Source organism: Hippopotamus amphibius, chromosome 1, assembly GCF_030028045.1.
Source record: "Hippopotamus amphibius kiboko isolate mHipAmp2 chromosome 1, mHipAmp2.hap2, whole genome shotgun sequence".
Lineage (NCBI taxonomy): Eukaryota > Metazoa > Chordata > Mammalia > Artiodactyla > Hippopotamidae > Hippopotamus > Hippopotamus amphibius.
Window position 1 is genome coordinate 185,923,035 of NC_080186.1, and position 21,405 is coordinate 185,944,439.

General features: G+C 38.1%; 2 protein-coding genes across 7 annotated transcripts in view; one reads left to right on the forward strand and one right to left on the reverse strand.

The window, feature by feature from the left end:
• The window catches only part of DCP2 (decapping mRNA 2), a 74,545-nt gene extending 62,059 nt beyond the window's left edge, over positions 1-12,486 (forward strand). The window contains exons 9-11 of the mRNA XM_057737649.1: positions 1,039-1,149; positions 3,240-3,291; positions 4,937-12,486. Coding sequence (XP_057593632.1) covers positions 1,039-1,149; positions 3,240-3,291; positions 4,937-5,100 — 327 coding nt within the window. The 3' untranslated portion in view covers positions 5,101-12,486. The remainder of the gene's footprint in view (positions 1-1,038; positions 1,150-3,239; positions 3,292-4,936) is intronic.
• A 3,877-nt stretch (positions 12,487-16,363) lies between these two features.
• The window catches only part of MCC (MCC regulator of WNT signaling pathway), a 430,355-nt gene continuing 425,313 nt past the window's right edge, over positions 16,364-21,405 (reverse strand). For all 6 annotated transcript variants that reach the window (XM_057737620.1, XM_057737622.1, XM_057737624.1 and 3 more), the window contains 2 exons: positions 20,284-20,406; positions 16,364-18,840 (listed from right to left, as the gene is read on the reverse strand). In XM_057737620.1, coding sequence (XP_057593603.1) covers positions 18,660-18,840; positions 20,284-20,406 — 304 coding nt within the window. In that variant the 3' untranslated portion in view covers positions 16,364-18,659. The remainder of the gene's footprint in view (positions 18,841-20,283; positions 20,407-21,405) is intronic.

Genomic DNA, 21,405 nt, shown 5'->3' on the forward strand with positions numbered 1-21,405 from the left:
AATACTGGTGGTGGTTGCACAGCATCGTGACTCTACACTGTCACTGAGTTATACATTTAAAAGCAGTTCAAGTGGTAAATTTTATGTATATGGTACCACAATAAAAAGTAGATACCAAGAAGAATGGAAGAAACTGAATTAAAAGTATGTGGTAACGTGAGTCTCTGAAAGCTGTATTTCTCTACCTTTTTTTCTTTAAGTTAGCTTATTGTTTTCAAGCTATTTTAGGAACTGCTTAATTTTTTCTGTAGGTAGCTAGAAAGTACATAAATAAATTATTTTTATTTATTTTAAAATAATAAAGAATTATTCTATTCACTGTTTTAGCTAGTCCTTTTAAATAGCTGTCTTTTTAAGGCCTTTGAGGCCGAAGTAATATTTAAAAACTTTAAGTTAAACTTAGAATTATTTTCTAAGAAAATTAACTCGTGTTAAAGCAGTGTATTAGCAAGATGTCAGCTACTGCATGTTTAAGTTTTAGGTCTAAATTTAGGGATAATGGCCCAAATTTTCAAAACCGGTCTTCTTTCTTTTGTATAAAAAGAGATTATTAATTTAAGAAATCCCTATTTGTTTATTGATAATTTAAAGCAGATTTTAGGGTAACAGTGGTCACATCTGCTGCCTGTTTCCTGCTCTAAGGACTGTAGTCAGTGTACCTCAGTGTTCCCTCACAGAGAGGTTTTCTTTGACAGTCACATAAGGTTTTCATAGTTGTTCCTCTCTTTGCTCCCATTCTTTAACTTTTCATGCTTGTTGACACAATTTGTGAGCAGAAATGGGATGTCGGGAGGTGTGGAAAGATTCCTAGGACCTTTGTATTTGTTATTTCATATCTTTTGAGGACTCTTGCTTTGTGAAGCACTGTCTTCTATAAGAAAATATATTGATAGTGTTCTCCAGTGTTTTAAGAAGATGTGATGGGGGCTTTGCTGAGCTCTGATTCAGCCAGCTAAGTATATTCATAGGGGTATATTGTTTTATCCTATTACATTATGCTATAGGTTTACATTTTATTTCTTCTTATTGGAAAAACAGAATCAAAGTATGAGGGGAAATGGCAGAAAACAGTATCAAGATTCACCTAATCAAAAGAAAAGAACAAATGGGGTCCACAGCCAGCCAGCCAAGCAGCAGAATCCCTTGATGGTAAGAATCAACAGCCCTCAGGCTAAGAAGGCAGTTAACACTTTTTAAGATGAGGCAGGGGCATTGTCAAGGCACGTTGAATTGATATATTGGCAGGATTTTTATGAACTTGCTGTGTGTGCACTATTCACCCGCTAAAAAATCTCTGCCTACTCTCAATTATAGGTTTATCACATTGATTCAATAGTGTATCTGATTGTTAGTTTTTTATGTGGGTATTTATATGCTTATTTATTATTTTTAAAATTAATTTTTATTGGAGTATGGTTGATTTACAGTGTTGTGTTAGTTTCTGCTGTACAGCAAAGTGAATCAGTTATACATATATGTATAACTCTTTTTTAGATTCTGTTCCCATATAGGTCATTACAGAGTATTGAGTAGAGTTTCCTGTGCTATACTTCTTGTTAGTTATCTATATGAGGGTATTTAGACTTATTTTAATACTTTGGAAACAGTGTGTAGTCAATCCTGGTTTCTAGACAAGTCCTAGGTATTCTCTCTGTATTTTTGTAAATAGAGTCTGTAGTATTTTAATGAAGTTAAAAGTTTGGAATAACATCACAGTGGTGTTTTTTTGTTTGCTTGTTTTTGTTGTTTTTTTTTCTTCAAGTAGATAGAATTTAGAAAATGAAAACAAACGAAACAGAATACTCACAGCCAGTGCCATTGTCATTAGACTAGGCTGAAAGACAAATACCTATGAGAATTTTAAGGCATTTATTTCCATTCTTTTGGTCTGTGCTGCAAGAAGTAATTCATAACTAATAAGTCTCTTTGCTTATCTTTTCTGTAAGTCCTAATCTTTCTGTGTTGAATTTTCTTATTGTAGCTTTACCTGTTTTTCTTTAACAGCGGGTGATAATAGTAATTTCAAGTTTTTAACAAAAGTATTTTCCCTGAATTCCCTAGGTGCTGCTGATTTAACTTGGGGTGTATTGATTCCACTAGCAAGCCCATGTTAAAATCAGTTTACTGTTAGACTGCTTGCACTCCACTCTGGTAGGAACAGGGACAAGAACAAAGAAGACAGTCTTGGTAGATGGTCAGAATGCTTTTAATGTAATTCAACATCTATCCCTAATGAAAGTTGGACAGATTAAAATGATACAAATGTTAATTCTCCTCAAATTAATATATAGATTTAATTCACTAGCAGTCGAAATCCTTGTGTATTTTTTGGGGGAACTTCACAGATGACTTTCATATTTCTCTAGAAGAACTTGAATACATTTCTTAAGAGTTCATAGAAGAAAGTTAATGATGGAGAACAAGTATGTGAACCAGCTTATAAGGGAAGAAAAAAGTGACTGATAAACATATAAATATGTAATCAAAGAAAGTAAATTGAAATGGAATGCCACTTTTCCCCATTAGATTGACAAAAATGAAAAGACATCCAATTATGTATTGCTGAGTATACAGAGAACACTTGAAAGTTACTAACTGGTACAGCCTTCTGGAGAGTAGTTTGGCTATATTGAAGCCCTGAAAAAGTTCTTACCTTGTTTCCCTAGAAGAGAAATTTAAAGAATATTCACCCCATTGCTCTTAATTATGAAAACATGGAAACAATCTAAATATCCAAGGAGATAATATTAAATGCAATATCTTAGATCTATTCCATAGACTACCATATAGTCATTGAAAGTGATGGTGTAGATTTGTATTTATTGAAAAAGGAATATGTTCATAGTATGTTACATTTTAAAAGTGGGTTATAGAATAATATGTATTGAATAATTCTATTTGTTACATAATTATATGAAAATACATTCACACATTTCTTCATAGAAAAAAAGCTGGAAGGATGTACTGGAATGTTAATAGTAATTATCTCTGGGTTGAGAAATTTAATGAATGATTTTCTTTTTTTTCCTGGTGTTCCTGTATTGTATATATAATCAGAACTAAAAATAGTTTTAGGCTTAAAAAAATTAAAAATAAAATTAAAAATACCAGTGAAGGTGGGCATGATGATTATATTCCTGGTTTAATGTTCTTCCTGAGAAATTTGATAATATATCTCCTTATTTATAATAAGTGAAATAACTGAAGATGGAATGTTGTGTGTTTGTATTTTTTAATAGAAATGTGAAAAAAAACTTCATCCACGAAAACTTCAGGATACTTTTGAGACAGGCAAGTCATTTTCTTTTTAAAATTTCTGCCTGGTTGGGATTCGGTTTGGTTTTGAAGTAACCTTGATTTTAGTGATTTGTGATGAACTTTGATAGATAAGCTGAAAGAGTTGCACATGGTCTGTAGAGAGAGTTTATATATGTGGTCAAGTTCTCTAAATATGAAACTGACAAAAATAAATTTATTTAAATTATTTGCCCTTTCAGTGTGCTACTTCTTTTGTGAAAGTCAAGCCTTGGTGCTGTGCATGAATATTGTAAATAAATAAATAAATGCTTAAGGGTTAGTCAGGAGGTAGACTCAAGTAATAAAATGGTGAGGAGACCTCATTCTCACACATATGTAAGGGGAGTGCCAACTTCAGAAGGGAAACATTTCCTCCTCATTTAATAAGGTAGTGATCAACTGTTAAGGTGATACTAAGGATAGCTTTCATTAAAATGACATTTGGAACTTCTCCATCCTCAGTTATGAAGAGTAGGTTTGTGATCGGATTTGGAAAGTAATGCTGAGGAATGTAGAAGGCGCTTTGTAAATACTGATTTAATGGATGTCATTTGGAAGTGCAGTAGGCTGTTTTTTCTTAGGTGCTATTTTGAATGATAGGAGATTCCCTGTGCACTAGATAAGCATTTATTTGCCATCTAGATTTAAGGCTTTCATATAGAAAACTCTTAAGAATTGAGAAACATTAAAGTCGTATTTTCTTGCATTACTGTTTATGATTTAAGCAAGATAGAGGCTATTTTAAAAGAGATGCTTTAATCCTATTTTGGAAAATTAAGCTTAACTAAGAAGAAGTTGGAACTATCAAGTTATGGGGGTAGAAGTCCTCTTAGTAGGACTTTTCTGGCCACTTAAGTGGTGTGGACATGATAGGCTGATAGTTGAATTGATGTAACTTCAGAAATCAGTTATTTTACAAAATCTTTAAAAAGCCGTATGTTTGGAACATTAAAGAAGGCACACTATAATGTATATCCAGCTTAGTTGGGCATGATACAGATAAATAAAATTTTGAGTTGTCTTGAGAAACCTCATATCAGACTTTATTTCCGCCTCAACCTCTTGGTGTCTATTCCAAACCTACCTTCCTGGTCAGGTCCATGTTCTACTTTAAGAGGGGCAGGGGGGAGGGGGAAGCCCTGATAAGTTGGAGTTTTGTTGTACTATGATTTCGAAAATTTGGATTTTTCTTTAGGTTGATTTATTTCCTGAAGATTTGGTAACCTCCAGCTTTATTTTTCCAGAATTGGAATCTTTACAGATCTTACATTGTAATTGTAATTTTTATAATGTTTACATTTTGATCTCTGTCAAGAAGCTCCCATTATGTTGGCACAAAATACAAGTATAGGTGGTAAACAAAGCTATGCCCATTTTTGAAAGCAGGTAAATATTAAGGGTCTTAAAGGCTGAGATTAAGATTTTGAATGTTCGTGTGGAATAAGCAATAATAGATTAGAAGTTCACTTGAGTACCCGTGTAGGGAAAGGAAAATATCTTGGTGGTTCTACTTAGGTTAGATTTAGAGTGTGGGGAGGTGAATATATACTGCACATGAGTTTCTGTATGACAAAAGGTGAAGGGCAGGATTTGATTTCTTACTAAGTTACTGTGCTTATTTATTTTGTTTTTTAAGCAGATGCTGTATATGACTTACCTTGCTCCAGTGAAGACCAGTTGCTAGAACATGCCGCGGGCCAGTCTGTAGCATGTAATGGACATTGCAAGTTCCCCTTTTCATCCCGAGCCTTTTTGAGTTTCAAGTTTGACCATAATGCTATAATGAAAATCTTGGACCTTTGATAGCAACACGTGTGTTGTGTAAGTCCCAAGATCAGAGACTTGCTGCATTTGAGTGGGTGTCTCTTTGAGCCTTACCTTTCTCAGGTGTTTTAAAGACATGCAGGGAGGCAATGATGTTTCTGAAGAGATGTTCTCTGTGCAAAAGAGAGTAGAAAGAAACATGAGTTTGCACTGTAAATGCGGTTATAACTTTTTACGCAAATGTACCTTTTCAGTGTTTGGCTAACAAATTTAAGTTGCTTTTTATGAGGGCATTTTTTTCTGTGTGATTGTGTTTTTTATTTTGTATTCTGGCCAAGCAAATAGTGTTTGAGTCATCATTAAGTAGCCAAGTTAATGGGAATGTTCCATCTACCCATTACAGTGATTGTATTGATAATACTAGTTTCCTTATATGGAGAAATTTAAAAGAAACTAAAAATACACAATTATTAAATGAATACAAGAGCTGAAATGTCACAGAAGTCAGGATTGCAGGTCATCTGCTTTGGTGGCATTTTGCGCATTTCTTTGCTTCTAACCACTTAGGTTCTCTAATCCTCCTCTGCTGGGAGTTTTATTGAAAGGTTTTATTTAGAGTCAGCATCTGCTATATAATGTTCATGTTCAAAATGAACTCTCAGCACTTCGTTAAAGGACAAAGTCCTCAGCCTGGAGAGGGACTGAGTTGGTTGTGTGGGGAGTTGATACACATTTGTGCTGTGTGTAGTCAGTGAACCTGTGAGACTGCAGAGAGAGGATAGCGGGGAGAGAGCACGGGGGCCGGGACCCCGAAACTGCTTTGGTCACATCTGCGCCACCCTGCCGCCAGCCCCTTTATCATATGATGATTTTGTTCTCGTGAAATTTTATTCTGTATTACAGTTTGTGTAAATATGTATGGAATATTGACATCATTAGGTTTTACATTGCATCTCAGTGTTGATCTCTGGAAACTGATGTTATATTAGGTTCCAGTTTATAGTCGTAGCAGAGACTGACACACTTTGATTAGCATGCTGAAGCCCCTGGATGATGGAGCAAAAAGGGAAGGGTATACAGTTTACCCAAGTACAAATGAAGCATCTTACTAGGGGAGGATCAGAACATGGAAGTAACATGTGTAATTCACTCCTAGGAATGTATTTTGCTCCTTTAGGATTCTTAAATCCAAATAAGAATGGCAGTGCCCATTTAAAGAAGGATTTTAGCTATGTAATTGAGGACAATCACGAGGGCTTTAAGGGGGCTTTAGTGTTTGGGCTGCTTCTGACCTCATTGAAGGTGTTTCTTTGGGGGTGGGGGTGAGTGTGAGCATATGCGTGCGTGTGCATCTGTCATGTGGGTTTTAAAAATCTCTTTTACATGTGGTATCCACAAAATATATCTCTGCTTGTAAATTTTATTATAGAAATCTTTATTCTGTATAGATAGCCTATTTAATAGGGGTTCTATTTAATCTGGTGGGACTTCCAAAAGAAGTGCTATTGAAAGGAGTTCACTTGGTATTACTTTGCTTTAGCTTTTCAGTGGCTTGATTTTAAAGGAGAAATTCTATTTATTAGTAAAAGTGTCACCCTCTTGGTGCTAAGCAGGATAATTGAGTTATAGCAGTATGTTTAGAGTTAGGTTATTCACAATCCTGCATCTTTTAATGTGACAAATTTGTGAATCCTTCTGTGACCTTTTAAAATGCATTATATGATTGCGTTTGTAAGCTCTTAGCTGTTCTTTCCAAAAATACAGCTGCTTTGCTTGGGTCTCCTTGAGCCATATTTATAGTTGGTCCCAGCATTCCAGATTTCTGTTAAATTGTTAAGGGAGTGAAAACTGTTTGCCTGGCAGGTAAATCATTTTCACTCATTTACTGCCATCTGGAAACCATTTAATTTTTAGTGATTTTGTATGTGTTTTTTTTTTCTTTTTAAGTGAGTGCTTTGGTCAGTCTTTTCTGGTGCCTCGAGTTGGAATTTTCAGCTCTCGATAGTAAAGCAGAAGAGATTAGTTACCAGAAGTATGGCCTCAAATGGTGTTGAGCCTTTTCAAGAACCAACAAATTATCTCTTTTCAATTATGGTAGTTTAACTATGATTAAATATTATTGCTGTTGTGCTGCTTCATTTAATGCACTGTGTGTGGAACAAAATAAGGGTATTTGTTGGAATGGGCCTTTGGTAACTTGAGGCTTTTAGCTCTCTTGACAGTTTGAGATTTAAAAAATGTTAAAAGATGTGAGTTAAAGTTTATGTGTGTGATGTGACTTAACTATGCAGAAAATGTATAAGTTGGATGTGCCTGTTTTATGTACATCTGCTATACGTATTCCCTCGAACCTGTGTATTAGTTTCTCAGTGTTCAGGTTACCTTGAGAAAAGCCATGCTTAGCACAGAACTAGATTTCTCAATTGAGAAATTTTAGCATGGTTTGAAGAAATCAAGTGATAAAGGAGTGTGCTGAATATGCAATGCTTTACTTCTGTGTGCTGCATTTTAAGAAGCTAGATGAGAAAAGTATTGGATTGGCTTCATTATGTTCTATGTCTTTGAGAGAAATAGGTCTTTTGAATCCACTTTTTCAGTGTTCTTATGTTCCAGCCTTATATGTTCCAAGGTTCAGTGCACTGTGAATCTTTTACTTTTTAAAATTTCCTAGGTGCTTTTATGTATAACTGTAATGATTTGTAAGATGTTCAATGAATTGTTTTTGTACTTAACCATTGTAATCGAGAAGATGGGGTATGGTTTACATGCTTTCACAAATTTTTATTCAGAAATAGAAGATGAGTGGTTTTAGGATTTCAAACTGTGATGCTCTCCTGAGACATGAGCATTTGGAGAAGTCTGAGAACTTAATAGAGCTCTTTTAGCACGGGTGAAATTTGATTGAAGATGTTTGAAAATTAAGTTGGATTTTCATCATTATATATAAAGATGATTTTCCTGTGCTGTAAAGGAATGTTGGTCACTGCTTGCTGCTTTGAACTTGGATATCCTTATTTTTCTATTAAGTATCAATTAGTAAGTACAGATGATATGTAGCGAAATTTAGCAAAATTAATTTTATGCTATGAGATTGGGTTGGTATTTTGTCTTTTAAGTCTTTAGTCGTATGTTAATATTAAAAAAAAAAACTCCTCAAACCTAAGTGAACAGCATCCTTTCACAGGATTAAATTCTTCTATAAAACTTAATATATCGTGTTAGTCTTTAGAAAAGTTCAGGTCTAACTGCATGTGTGCATTAAAAAAATTAAAAACATTTCATTACATATTCCCTCACTTACTTTTTTTGTTTGTTTCCCACAGTTAACTTGAACATTAAGGAGCAAAGTCAGTTAAAAAAAATTAGACTTTTTGCCACGTTATTTTTCTTACTATGATAACACCTCTTGGCTTTTTATCTTTATTTTTGTACCAGTGGACCTCTTTCTAACTGCTCAGAGATTTTGTTTTGAATGACATCTATTGTGTCTTTGTATTCTGAGGCAATATTTTCTTTGCATATTAATCATAGTTTAAAGGTCAGATTCATTAACATTTTTCTGATTGAAGAAAAACGTGTTACCTAGCAATTTTGACTTTGATATTTTCTAGTCTGGGGAGGGGGCTCACAGGTATTGTAACTTTAGATTAATGATAAGCAAGACAAACTCTGATTCGCTTTGAAGGTATCAATATCCTTTAAGTACCTGTCTCTAGGTAGACAGGTATTAGGAAAATAATAGTTTTGTTAAACTTTATTCCTGAAAGTTTGGTGAAGCCTAGAGTTCCTTATTTTGTATTCTGTCCTTAGACTTTAAAATACATTTTTATAGTTGCCAAAAATTCTAAAAATGAGATTATGATGGGCTTTCTCAGCATCTTTTTTCTCTTAGAATTGAGTTGCTCTTGAAGTTTGTACTTCTCTGTCATAAAGGTGACATTGCAAATGCACAGTATAGGCTCTGTCTCATGCTTTCAAAGTACAGTTCTGGATTGCAGTTTCAAAAAATCTGATAGGTTTATTATCATAGGATAAAAGTGCCCTGAAGGAAGAAGATAGCTATAGTTGCTGGGCATAAAAAACCTGAGGAAGAAATTTTAGAAGATAAAATAAATTCTTGAGTGCTGTATGATGCTTGAGGCTAGAAATGTGATCATTGCCTGGCCCAAGCAGAGTCTAATATGTGTGGCCATTACCAAGCGTTTTCTGGCTCTGGGAATAATTTTTTCTAAGTATGGTTGCCAAGCAATCCAGTATATCTAATCTAATTTTTCTCACTTTAATGATCAGCGTTTGGGAGTCTGGTCCTTCCTACGCTGATTATGCTTTACAACTCCAGCCACACTGAAGTTCACTGCTTTCATACAGGAACGCAACCCAGACCGCACACAGCCATAGCCAGCTGTGTCATAGTCGCTTCACACGGAGCCATACATTTGTCCTCAGTGGTGATCTTTTCCATCTAGTTTCCTGTGACGGACAGTATTTATTACTGAAATGGTGGTCTGTGGCTAGGGAACAGAATAAAGCTACCTCCCCTGACTGGGAGTAGACTTGGAGGGTTGGCTTCCACCAGCTTTGTTGCTCAGACTTTAACATAAGGTACAGAGAAGTGTAAGCAAAAAACTATGGTCAAGTATGAAAGTTTTATCTTGAGAAAATGTTCATAATTGACTCTTTAATCTGGGTTCCTTATGAAATTGCCAGTAAAGAGATTCCATTTGTCTTGGGTCTTCTGTGGTTAGTAGAGGGGATGGTCTAGCTATGGTAGCAGCTTAAAAGCACAATCTGAGAGGAATTTAACCTTAACAAGGTGCTTGCATGAGCTAAGTAGTGCTGGTTAAGTGTGCTCTGGGAAAAGCAATTGAATGCAGAAGTCAGTTGCCTATGTTCGTAACTTTGTTTCACATGGACCCTCCTTTAGTAGCCTTTTAATCCTTTAGTCCAGTGGGAGAATAAGGCCCTGAACATTTACTTGCTGCTTTTTTGGTGTTCGGGTGTTCTTTTTGTTATTGGCCTCTGTCTGGTGAGTGCTATTTGAAGACTTGTTGTTTCTTAATCCTTTTTTTGAGGTGACTGGTCAGGAAGAGGCCATTGAGTCTGCCCCATGCCACCTGTACCCTGCCCCCCATGCCATGTCAGTTTTTCCTTTCTGTAAAAGAATTTGTCGCTCTCCTTTTTTTTTTTTTGGTATGTGTGTGTGATGCATCCCTGTGATGAATCTGCCACTGGAAATTTACAAGCAGTGATTGCATCTTAACTTTGACCCTTGGGCCATGAGCAGTTAGGAGGACTGTGGACACCTGTGCTGTTTTGTTTTAGTCTCTCATGCAGGTAAGCTGTCACATTGGTTTGGGAACAAAGGAAACTTCTGTGTAGTTCTGGGACAAAATGGGTAGTGTTCTGCTGGTCTCAGAGAGGTCTTAGTTAACATTCTTGTGGACTTTTTGAGGTAGGATGTACCATTTTAGTGTACTTATTATTCATTGAATCTGAGGTTCTGAAACAATCTATAGTTGCAAACTATGGTGTGAAACATTTTGGGCACAAATATTCATTGTTAGTCATTTCTTAAGCTTTAAGATACTAGCTAGATCTTTGTAAAATGTTATCTTCGCTTACTATGCTTTTGTGATATTTAGGAATAGACTATGGATGGCAGGAAATGAAAGCAGAGGTTCTCAACTGAAGGAAATTAAGAAAGGTGGTAACTATTCCTCGGCAGTTTGGTTAGCTAGATGTGTTAATATTGAATACTTTTGAAACAAACGAGTAGCAGTGGACTTGTATTCTTCATGTCTTACACATATGATATGCACTGATAGCAAAGCACAAAAGACATAGCTGCAGAGCTTCTTTGTGCATTTCACTACTGTCCTAGGACACTGCTGTCTCTAGCTGTCATTTTAAGTTTGTTTGGATCTTGCACAAGTACCTTTTAATTTCCAATGCCAGAGCCCAAAGAACTGATTCTTTAATTTTACTTATTTGCTCATTTCAAAGTTAGGGTAGGAGACAGCTAACCTGACTTCCATTTTATAAATATTATAAACTTTTTCTTCAGTAGTAAATAGGGAAGGAAAATAAAACCATGAACTATTTTGCATATACATATATTTGTGTATATATGTATACACACAATATACATATTTTTTCTAATTGTTTTTGAATTTTGCTTATTAGCTTAATGCTTTATAAAAATTCGTCTTTGCTAAGTATCGATTCATACAACTCAGAGTTTTACCTGCTGACTTTTATGAAAATTTAAAAGTCTTATTTCAGAATAAAATGATTAATCAAATGGAATTATGGTTCATGTATTAACTAAAGGGACCATCAAAATAATGGCATATAGTTTAGTTTGGATGGGAAAGGGAGTAAAGATTGATTGCTTTATATTTCCCACCTATTTCCAGAACAAGATTTGAAGTGTCTTTGATGCTGTGGAGACTAGGTAATGTTCATGGAAGGTGTGCAGTCTTAAAACAATTTTCTTGGGACTAGGTTTTAGTCTGAAAAAGATGAAGATATTTGTGCTGAGTCATGTTTAGTAATTTGGGACCTATAAAATCTGGTAGAAAAAAATCGATGAAATGGTTTCCCTAAACATGATATTCCACTTGAGAAAACTGAACTTTGGAGTAAATGTGATAACCAAATAGGTTTGTAAACTTTATTCAGTAATAATTTTTGTCTCATGTAAAATGATTTAACATGTAATTTTTACCTTAATTATAGCAGCGTTTTATTACTTTGCCTTCTGGAGCATTTTAATGTTTAGAGAAAGACCATGTAAGTAAACCTTTGGAGTGATTCTATCTGTGGTAGTAATGAAGTTCTTGGTACTTGTTTTGATTGTCAGACATTTAGGAAAAGCAGAAAACGAACCCCCAAACTAACCCTGTTGGTGCACCTTGTAGTTAAATGAATTGCTGACCTTTAGAGTGGTATTAATTATGGTGTTTCTGAGTTTATTACATTGACTGAATAGTTTTCTCTTTTCCCCTCAGTGTTAATGAAAGGATAAGGACTGATATTTACTCACGTTGAATGTGTCTATCATAAGGAAAGGATTTCCAGTGACTCATATTCATGAATTAGGAGTTTGTTTGCAGGATTATTGCACTTCCAGAGTTGACTAGAAATGCCAGCTGTACTCTCTGCTGAGAAAATGAACAAAGTCCTATGTCTTAACAGGCTCTTTTTGATAGCTTTTGATGTAAATAACACCAGTTGAGAAAGAGAAACCTTTTATCTTAAATGCAGTTTGAATGATGGAAGGTTTCTTTTGTATTTTAAAACATTTTTACAGTTGATTGTTCAAATATTGGCTTTCTGTAAAAACATTATCATGTTAAATTTAGACTCTTTGTAGTGCAATATCAATAAATTTTGCTGCTTGGGCAGTTTTAATTACTACCTTAACCTGGCTTCTGCTACTGATACTTGTTGTTGTAGGTTGCAAGTTGCTCATATTGTGGCTGCATCTCTTTGGACCAATAAAAAATGACAAGTATGAGATAAAGGTATGTTTATGTGATAGGAAGAAATATTAAAGGTAGAGTAGCTCTGCAAAAATGAAAGTAACTGGTATGTACTCTTCCATCTCAATTTATGGTTTGGTTGTTGGTTTTTAAAGCAAGATTATGAGTTAATTAGACATAAAATACAGTTCTTAAATTTGTATTAGAGCCAGGTTTCCTGAATAGGATGCTTGCCAGTCCTTGGATCTCAAGGGTTGAAGAAATACATTCTGCTCTACTAGAGACCTCAGCTATATGATTGTATTAATTTAAAAAAGATATTTTAAATAACAACTGCTTTTTTATTGGAGTATAATTGCTTTACAATGTTGTTAGTTTCTGCTGTACAACAAAGTGAGTCAGCTGTATGTGTACATATATCCCCATATCCCCTCGCTCTTGAACCTCCCTCCCTATGAAATTTTAAGAAAGGAGAGTAACGTATTGTGAAAGGTACTTTGCTTTGATAATGAGAACTGACAGCACTGCAGTAATACTCTAACAGACACCTTGCAGAGCTGCTCACCATCCTTCTTTATAGTCATGGATGACCTTCCAGTTCACTGTTGTTATAGTCCCTCTTTCAGTAATTTTTAAAGAGGAAAAAAGATAACTCCCCATTCATAATGAATGAAATTGACGATAAATGAGGTTTCTTTGGCTGTTGGCCGTTTTGACCTCATACAGTCTGTCTTGTAGTTTCTCGCTTTGATGAGGGCTCTTGATGTAACTATCAAACCTGCGATGTTTGACATTAAATGTTAGACAAACAGTATTACAGAAGGACAGCTGTATCCTTAAATGAATACAGTTAAAGCACATGGAATTAGAAATATTTATTCAGAATATAAGAATGTTTGTAAAATATTATGTCTCTGTATAAATAAATGGAGTTTTTTTTAAACAATTCTATATCAAATAACACAGAGCTATTTTACAGCAGCTAAAACTAAAGGCATCTGGAACCATATAAAGCTTACAAGTGAAGAAAAAATTACAAGGTATAGTACAGTGTTAAATGGCAACCTTAAAATGAGACTTTAATACAGTAGAACAATACTGACAAATGCAGACTTAGTCACATGTGCTTTAATAACAGAGTACATTCAAGCTGCTTAAAAGTAGCACAAATAGGAAAGTAAAATCTCATGCAAAGTAAATAAGTCTTGACAATGTCTAAAAACTGATTAGAAATAGAAGAGTGACCATGTTTCACATCTTTGCATTGGGTTCAAAGAGAAGCAGATTAGTAGGGGTGCCCATTCACCTGGCCATCCTGACATGAGCACTGTAAAAATGAATACCATGAGTGCTACAAACAGAACATTTTCCACATGGGTTTGATTTGCAAAAAAGTGCAAGAATGAACAGTAGAGCCAGAATAACTAAGCAGGTCATTAGTATGAGGGACTTTTTCTCTAGCTTATTCTGTACTGCTAAGCTGATAGTTCAGATGATTGGTGGAATAAGTGATTTTTGTAGCGACCCTGACTGGAAAAATCAGTACTGCTGGGTAAGGATATGATTATCCAGTAGTAGGTGCTGTTGCTGGGACAGAAGGATTTCTTGTCTTGGTCGTGTCCAAAATCTCACTCAGATACAATGTGACAGTTTATCCACTGTAACCCTTCACCAAAAATAGTTGTTGGTATGGGAAACTATCTTTCACTACACAAGAAAGTGTGAACAGCTGCTAGAACTTCTATTCTTTTCCACTTCCTTAACAATTTAACAGCCACTGAGTGCTCAGTGATGCTGTGGTGGCTCCAGCCAGCATTATATTAATTGATAATTCGGGTACCAATTCTGAAAAGTTAGTGTTTGGCAGCCTAAGGTATTCATCTACTAGTGATTACAAATGTAGTTAATTAGAGAGTTAACTTCAGGTGTGCGTAACAGGAACTTCAGAAGGCCCCAGGTTCAGCACTAACGTCAGCCTGGCCTATGTGAACACAAGATTTCAATTAACTAGAATAGCATTTTGATAGACTTCAGTAAGACGTGTGTGTAGAAAAGGCATAATTTGTGTTTTGCAACAAGTGGTGCCTCTACAAAGTAGTGCCCAGCCAGCCTCACTGAGAGGTATCATTTCTTGTCAAATAGGCCATTCCATTGGAGAAATAGAAAAATAATTGCTACATGATTTTTTTTTAGAATTTTTTATAGTGTTGTTTTACCAAGCTGTCACTTGTGCAGAAAAAACAAAAATGTTACTTAGGCTTCCTCCCCACCCACAAAATCCTTGGCAACCCTATGGGATGAGCCCTAATTAAAGTTAATTCAGAAATTTCAGTCGTCAGAATTCTCTCCCCTTTTGGCCTCTAAAAACTGTGATGAAAAGCTGTTAGCTGCATCTAGAAGAGGTGCAGCTGTAAACTTAGGGAACATGATCTTTTCACTTTATAGAGAGTTTCAGGGATGAGACATATTTCCAGCTATGCATTTGCAAGTAGTTTATGGAAAAAGCTTAGGCCTTTCAGAAGTCATTAATAGTAAAAGCTTGGGTGTCTTCAATAATCTTTCTCGTTACTTCACTTAAAACAGAAGCATTATACCCTTGAGAGCTTTAAGATAGTTGATAGAATTAAAAAATAATTGATAATTTTTAAAAAAAAGTATAATTAAAAGATAATTTAACTTCTGTGGGCCATAGGAAACAATTCATGCCATTGACATAGGCAGTCCAGCCCAGATTGGGTAACTATGAGGCATTTTTTTTCACTTAAAATAAGGCAGTCAGCATGCAGCTGGGAACTAGGAGACTTTCCAGTGATTTCAAGGCTTTCTTAGAATAGTATATAATCTTTACCATCTTCATCCTAAAAAGAAAGCCTCATCGGTCTAACGTGGACTGCCTCCCAGGAGTAGGAGAATGTCCAATTCTCTGAGGTCCCTGTAAAGTATCGCTGCAGGCTCAGAGGAAGACTTAGTAAGTTATGTGTCATCTCACAGGAGAATTAAGCAATTATGTTTAACTGGCACTTAATTTTTTTATTATTCTACCATTCCAGTTTCAGGCAGCATGGATATTAACTTCAGAAACTTGACACGCCAGCAGATGAGAGTGAATATGCAACAGACAATTACCTGCATTGGCAATAATAAAACATCTGGTGTACCTCAGAGGTAGAGCGGGCATGTTAAATCCCAACGGCCTGATCACATAAGATACATAATCATAAGTAGCTTTGGGTGTAAATCTCAAAGGGGAATCTTACCGCCTACAAGTCCATGGCAGTTTCGGTAGCTGGTGCACCGGGGGTTTGGCAGAACATCAGATCCAGTGGGTAGGCACACGTGTCGATGGCATTCCAGCTACAGACACAAGTCTCTTTTACTTGAGGTTTTTGCCTCAGTGTAGTAGTGGGAAATTATACTCCAAGGGGACTGTGAAATGGGTCCTTTCCTCTCATGCCCATTTCTCTAAGAGCCAGAGATTGAACTATGAACAGCGAAGGTGACTGCCTAAAAGGGGTAACCACTGAGGAAACTGGATGAAAACAAAAATATGAAAGTCTGAACCTTTTTAACCTCGCACAAGTTATAATCAGGATCATTGTTTACCTCTGATGGAGTTGTTACTATAAACCAGCTCCTATTTAGAAAGAAAAATTCAGGTTATAAAAAAAAGAAAATGATCCAGGCACCTGCAATCATTTATTTAATCAATGCGGTTTTAGTAAGCCCTGCAATTAGCATAATAACCAAGTGCCCGTAGGTTCACCTTCAGCAAGGATTGTGTGTTAAGGAGCATGTGAAAAATACAAGGAAAGGTAATCAACTATTTAATAGCTTTTATTCTACACATTTATAAAAGTAACAGTTTTGCCGGGGAAATAGTTTTCACCCAACCACCATATATCTGAAAGTATTATATTGAAGTATAAACTCAAAATGAGGCCAAGGAGGATCAGTAATACTGGGGCTCATAATGTAGGAGCCGAGACTTCCCAGGTCTGGAGGAGTTTCATGACCTTAGAAGAGCGGGTTCTGTTTTCACTTGGAGCAAGAATGGTACACACAGAGGTCCTGCATCAGCTACACTTTTTAGTGTTGGTGAAAATGAAAATGAAAACCATCCATCTGTTTTGATGCCTGTTCAGGTCACACAAGAGAAAATCATGAATGGCTCCCTGTTCTTTGCACAGCCCAGTTTGCTTAGGGAGGATGTTTTCCTGAGCAAGCTGGAAAAACAGAACACTGATTTCATCTTACACGTTACACCTTTTGCACACACTTTTCAGCCAAAACATTTCCCTTGTAACAAAATTAAACTATCTGAAGAATAAAAATTGACAATGTCACAAGAACCAAGTTTACCTGATTTATAACAGAAACAAGCCAGTGGGTCACAGCTGTCAAAGCATCCAAAATCTGGGCGTTTCATACTGAGGAGTTGATTTGGGGGGGGGGGGGGCGGCTGGGATGGTGCAGCCTCGCTGCTGGCCTGAGAGAGAAGGGTGATTGCTTTTAGGATAGAACTGCTCTGCCTTCCAGGGTGGTGGCTAGTGTCCTTCCCTGTTGTGCAGAGGCTGAGGAACTTGTGTCATGCCCTCTGAAAGTAGCTCGTGGACACGGGGCTGTGAATGCAGTGATCTGCTCATAAGCAGAACTTTGTGAACTGTGGCATTGGGCATATTGCTTATAGGTGACTTTGGGTGGATCTTCAGGTGCTACAGAATAAATGGCAAGTGGTCCTGTAAAATGTATCAGTCAGTGTAGGGCAGTGACAGAAGAACTGAAAAACAAAGTGAAAGCTGCAACAGGGGAAGGTTATAGTAGAAAAGGGATGGAGAATTTGTTTTAAAATGGAAGACCTTCCTGAAAAAATTCAGGTAGTTTGGTCCTGCCCCGTCCTGTCAGTGTTTTGCTTAAAATTTCACCTGCTGAAGCATGATATGCTACCCATCACCATGTCTCGGGGGGATAAAAGGAGGCCTCAACGACCACTCCCTCACTCCCTGCCCTTTGTAACAGCAGGAGTGAAGTGTTGAACTGGTGCTGCAATAGCAATCTCTTAAATTGGTGGGATCAGCCTGCAAAACATGATGCACTCAGCATCCTGCCTGCTGCCCTTAGAGAAACAGAGGCAGGTCCCGAGCTGTCTCTGTGTTCATGTGGACCAGCTTTGATTCATGTAGAACAGCAATTACATAGTGCCCTGGGGTGGGGGAAAGTACTGATGTGCCTCTGCTCTGGAAGAAGCTCCTGACAAAAGTTAAGTTTCCTTACATGTATCAACAGGATTCTTTCCACACCAAGCCTTGGCTGTTAATAAGGCTCCACGGGGATGGGGAAAATCCCTCTCTAAAGAGCGCTCCCTGCCCAGCCCTGCTTCCACATGAGAGGTAAAAGAAGTTTTCATTCACCCATACAGAGCGGTTCACAGCAAACTGCTCTACCTGTAACTTCAGCCTGTCTGGGACTGTAAGGAACCACCTGTGTGCTATCTGCCTGTGGTCAGCCTCCCAGAACAGCTCTGTGTGACAGTCTGTATCTTAAGCGTTGATACCTGGCACTTGAAAACCAAAGCCTAGTTGCAGTAAACAAAAACAGCAGTTCTTCCAGATGCCGAGCACCGTGCCCCCCCGCCCCCCCCCCCCCGCCATCAGTCTTCCCCTGAAGGAGGAGGAAAGAGGAGAAACTGGGAATGCTAGAGATAAGGTTGCTGTCTACCAAAAGGAGGGGAAAAAAAAAAAAAAAAAGAATGGAAGGTCTTAAACAGATGATGCCTGGATTACACCACTGATGCACAATGTCCAGAACAGAAACGTAGGAGAGTGACAGAGTCAGTGCTGAAAACAAAAGCAAGACCCACAGAGCTGGCACACATGGCAGGGGTTCCACAGCCCAGGAGGGGAGGAGCAGGATCCTCTGGATACAGGCTACCCCGTGTCACCAGAGCCACTTGCCCCGGGGCTGAGTCCAGGCCACTCCCTTGTCCAAGTGCTGACCCACCTGCCAACCTTGCCTTTTCTGCTCCCAGCAGGTACTCTGTCCTCTGGGGCCCCTCTCTCCTCATTGACCCGCTAGACTTTAGTTTCCACGGACAGAACTGTGGAGCCCGGGAGCTGATTAAAGTGAAGTTTCGTTGGTGTGAGGCCTGGAGTTCTCCTCCTCCAGCAGAGCTATTCTTTGCTTGAGCATCCTCACTTGGGTCTCATGTCTCTCCACCATGGCCATCATCTGAGACTCCAGCTTCTTCAGCTTGTTTTGATGCTTCTTCTTTGCTTTCTCATAGGCAGCCACCAGGTTGCTATGTGGGAACAGAGGGAAATGAGAATGAAGACCTATCCTAAGTAGCACTGAGATACATATGGTCATGTCTACTGGGTAACCTGGTCCAGTAAGTACCACTCTGAAGAAACAGAGGTCACTCAGCCTCTTCAGTAAGAATTTGAAATCAAGTGGTTAGTATTTCAACACTCGTGGCCACTCATGTATTGACTTAACCACGATTACTTCAGCCTGACTGGTAGAGGCTTGTCACCAACATATTGGGAGGGGTTTAAACCAGCAATCCAAACTAGCCACATCCAAAACAGACCAGCAGAAAAGGTAGCTGGATCCCAGAAATCTGTCATGGAAATAAAAATAGTGGGTCTGTTGGCTATTCCATGGCTTCTCGCAACATGGTCCAGTGGCAGTTGCAGGAGAGAGTTCCTCACCCACTTGTCGTCTAAGTCACCTCACCAAGGATGACGGCAGAGAGGCACCAATGGCTTCGCTTTATGCTTTGGGCTGATGGGATTCAGAGCGCACAGCCCATAAACTAATGCTGTCAGCCAAACAGAGGGCACAGGCCTTTGGGGGAAGAGGGCAGGGGCTGAGCCCAGAGCTAAGCAAGTCCCCATACCCTCTCTGGTCCAAAAACAGCACCCCAGATCCCTTCCATATACTGTCAGGTTCTCAAAGTGTAGTCTGAGGACCAACCCCCAGTATTCCCAAAGCCTTCTCAAGGGAGATCAGTGAGGTCGCTTATTTTCTAACTACAGATCTACGTGGGGCTCGGTTTTCTCACTATGTTTCAAAACAATACATTGCCTGTAGAAGCAGATGTGAGAATCCAGCTGTCTTAAACCAGACATTAAAGATATTTGCAAAATTGTAAAAACAGTGCCATTCTAATTATTTTTTGGAAAACAGTAATTTTTAAAATAAATGCCATTTGTATTACATGTAGTGAGTTGTGGGTGTTTTTTTTTTTTTTTTTTTTTTGGTAAGTGAATAAAAACTTAAGATTTGTTTTAGTTTCTCAAATGAGATTTATCAGTAGATAAAATCTCAGAATGTCTGAGGGTGCTGGCTTAGAGCAGTGCTCCTTAAAGTCTTCCGCCTGATTTTTGAATGTTGCTCAAATAAAAAGTTCTGTAGCCAATTTTGCTTGAAAAACACTGGCTTAAACATAGGCTGAATTTTTTTAACTCTATGACTTCTCAGAACCTTTCCTATATGAAGTGTTAAGAGGGGACCACAGTCTGCTGCATTCCCCAGACACATCTGACCCAAGGACTCCTTACGGGGTATTTCTTAGGTTTCTGTGGGACACTGAGAAATGATGTCCTAGGGAAGATCGGGCTCTAAGAGAGACAGTTGAGGACTCACTGCTCTTTACAGTTGATTCCCAGCAATTATGGAAATGTTCTCCCTGGTGTATGAGTCCAAGAACCGCTGCGGATTACAGATGGGAAGATTTTACCTGTTGGCTCGCTTTAGGTCATTAACGAACTCCGCTGATTGCTGGTGTCGGATTTCACTGCTCTTGGTGAGTCTTTCTAAGGCACTCACCAACTCTTGGACTCTGGCCTTTAACTTCTTTTCTCTATATCAAGGAGAGACGAGCATGCGATGAGTAACTTGAGATGATGGAGACGGCTGCTGCCTTGGCAGACAGGAGGAAGGCTGAGCCTGCCAAGTCCAAAGGCAGGAGTACAGACCAAAGGGGAGATACTAGAGGGCACAAGAGCTCCCCTCTGCAGAGCCTGAACACCTCACCCCTGCACTCTTGAAGGCCCACTGGAGTCTGCTTTTAATGATAAGGGCCCTTTAGAGATCTAAGTGTGTGTTGTAAAGGAACAAGTTGGGAAGTTGTTTCTCGTCTTTCAGATGGGAAACTCATCAAGTTCCTTTCTGCTGTGGGCAGACCAGATGCTCAGCAAGCAGAGCACAGTCTGACCACAAAGCCCTGTCTTGGTCTCCATGCCCTTTTCCAAGTGTGCCAATTAAGCATATCCTGAACCACTTGGGCATTTGAGAGCACAAATCTGGTCTGGGTTATCTACCTGGGACAAGTCTCTACTCAGTGAAATCAACACGATCCTACCTTGCAAAATAAAAAAAGTTGGTCACCGTAGAGGGAGAATTGGTATGCTCATTTTGAAGGTCCTTGATCACATTTAAAGTATGGAAGTTATATTTGCACTTTTGTTAGACTCCCACACTTTGGCTTCAAGTTCTGTTGAGTCTTTACTACTACAGTGGCCCGAGCTAACTGACTTAGGAGGTTTTTGGTGTCCAGTCAGCTTATTGCCTTCCTCTAATTGCCACAAGAGCATAAGACCTGGGCAGGAAGATGTTACCCCCTCCTTCCCGAGGTCCCCACCACTGGCACGGTGTCACTCTGTTACTGTCACACGTGGCACACCTGGCAGTCTGCCGTTGTAAAAACAGGTCACTGAAGGTATGTGATACCTTGGAGCATACAGAGTAACCAGGACTTAGGGAAGAAATTCCTCTAAAAACAACGCATGAGTGTACAAGGAATGTAAATGAGCACAATCGTTCTGGAAGGCAGGCTGGCAGCATCTAGCAAAATAAAAAA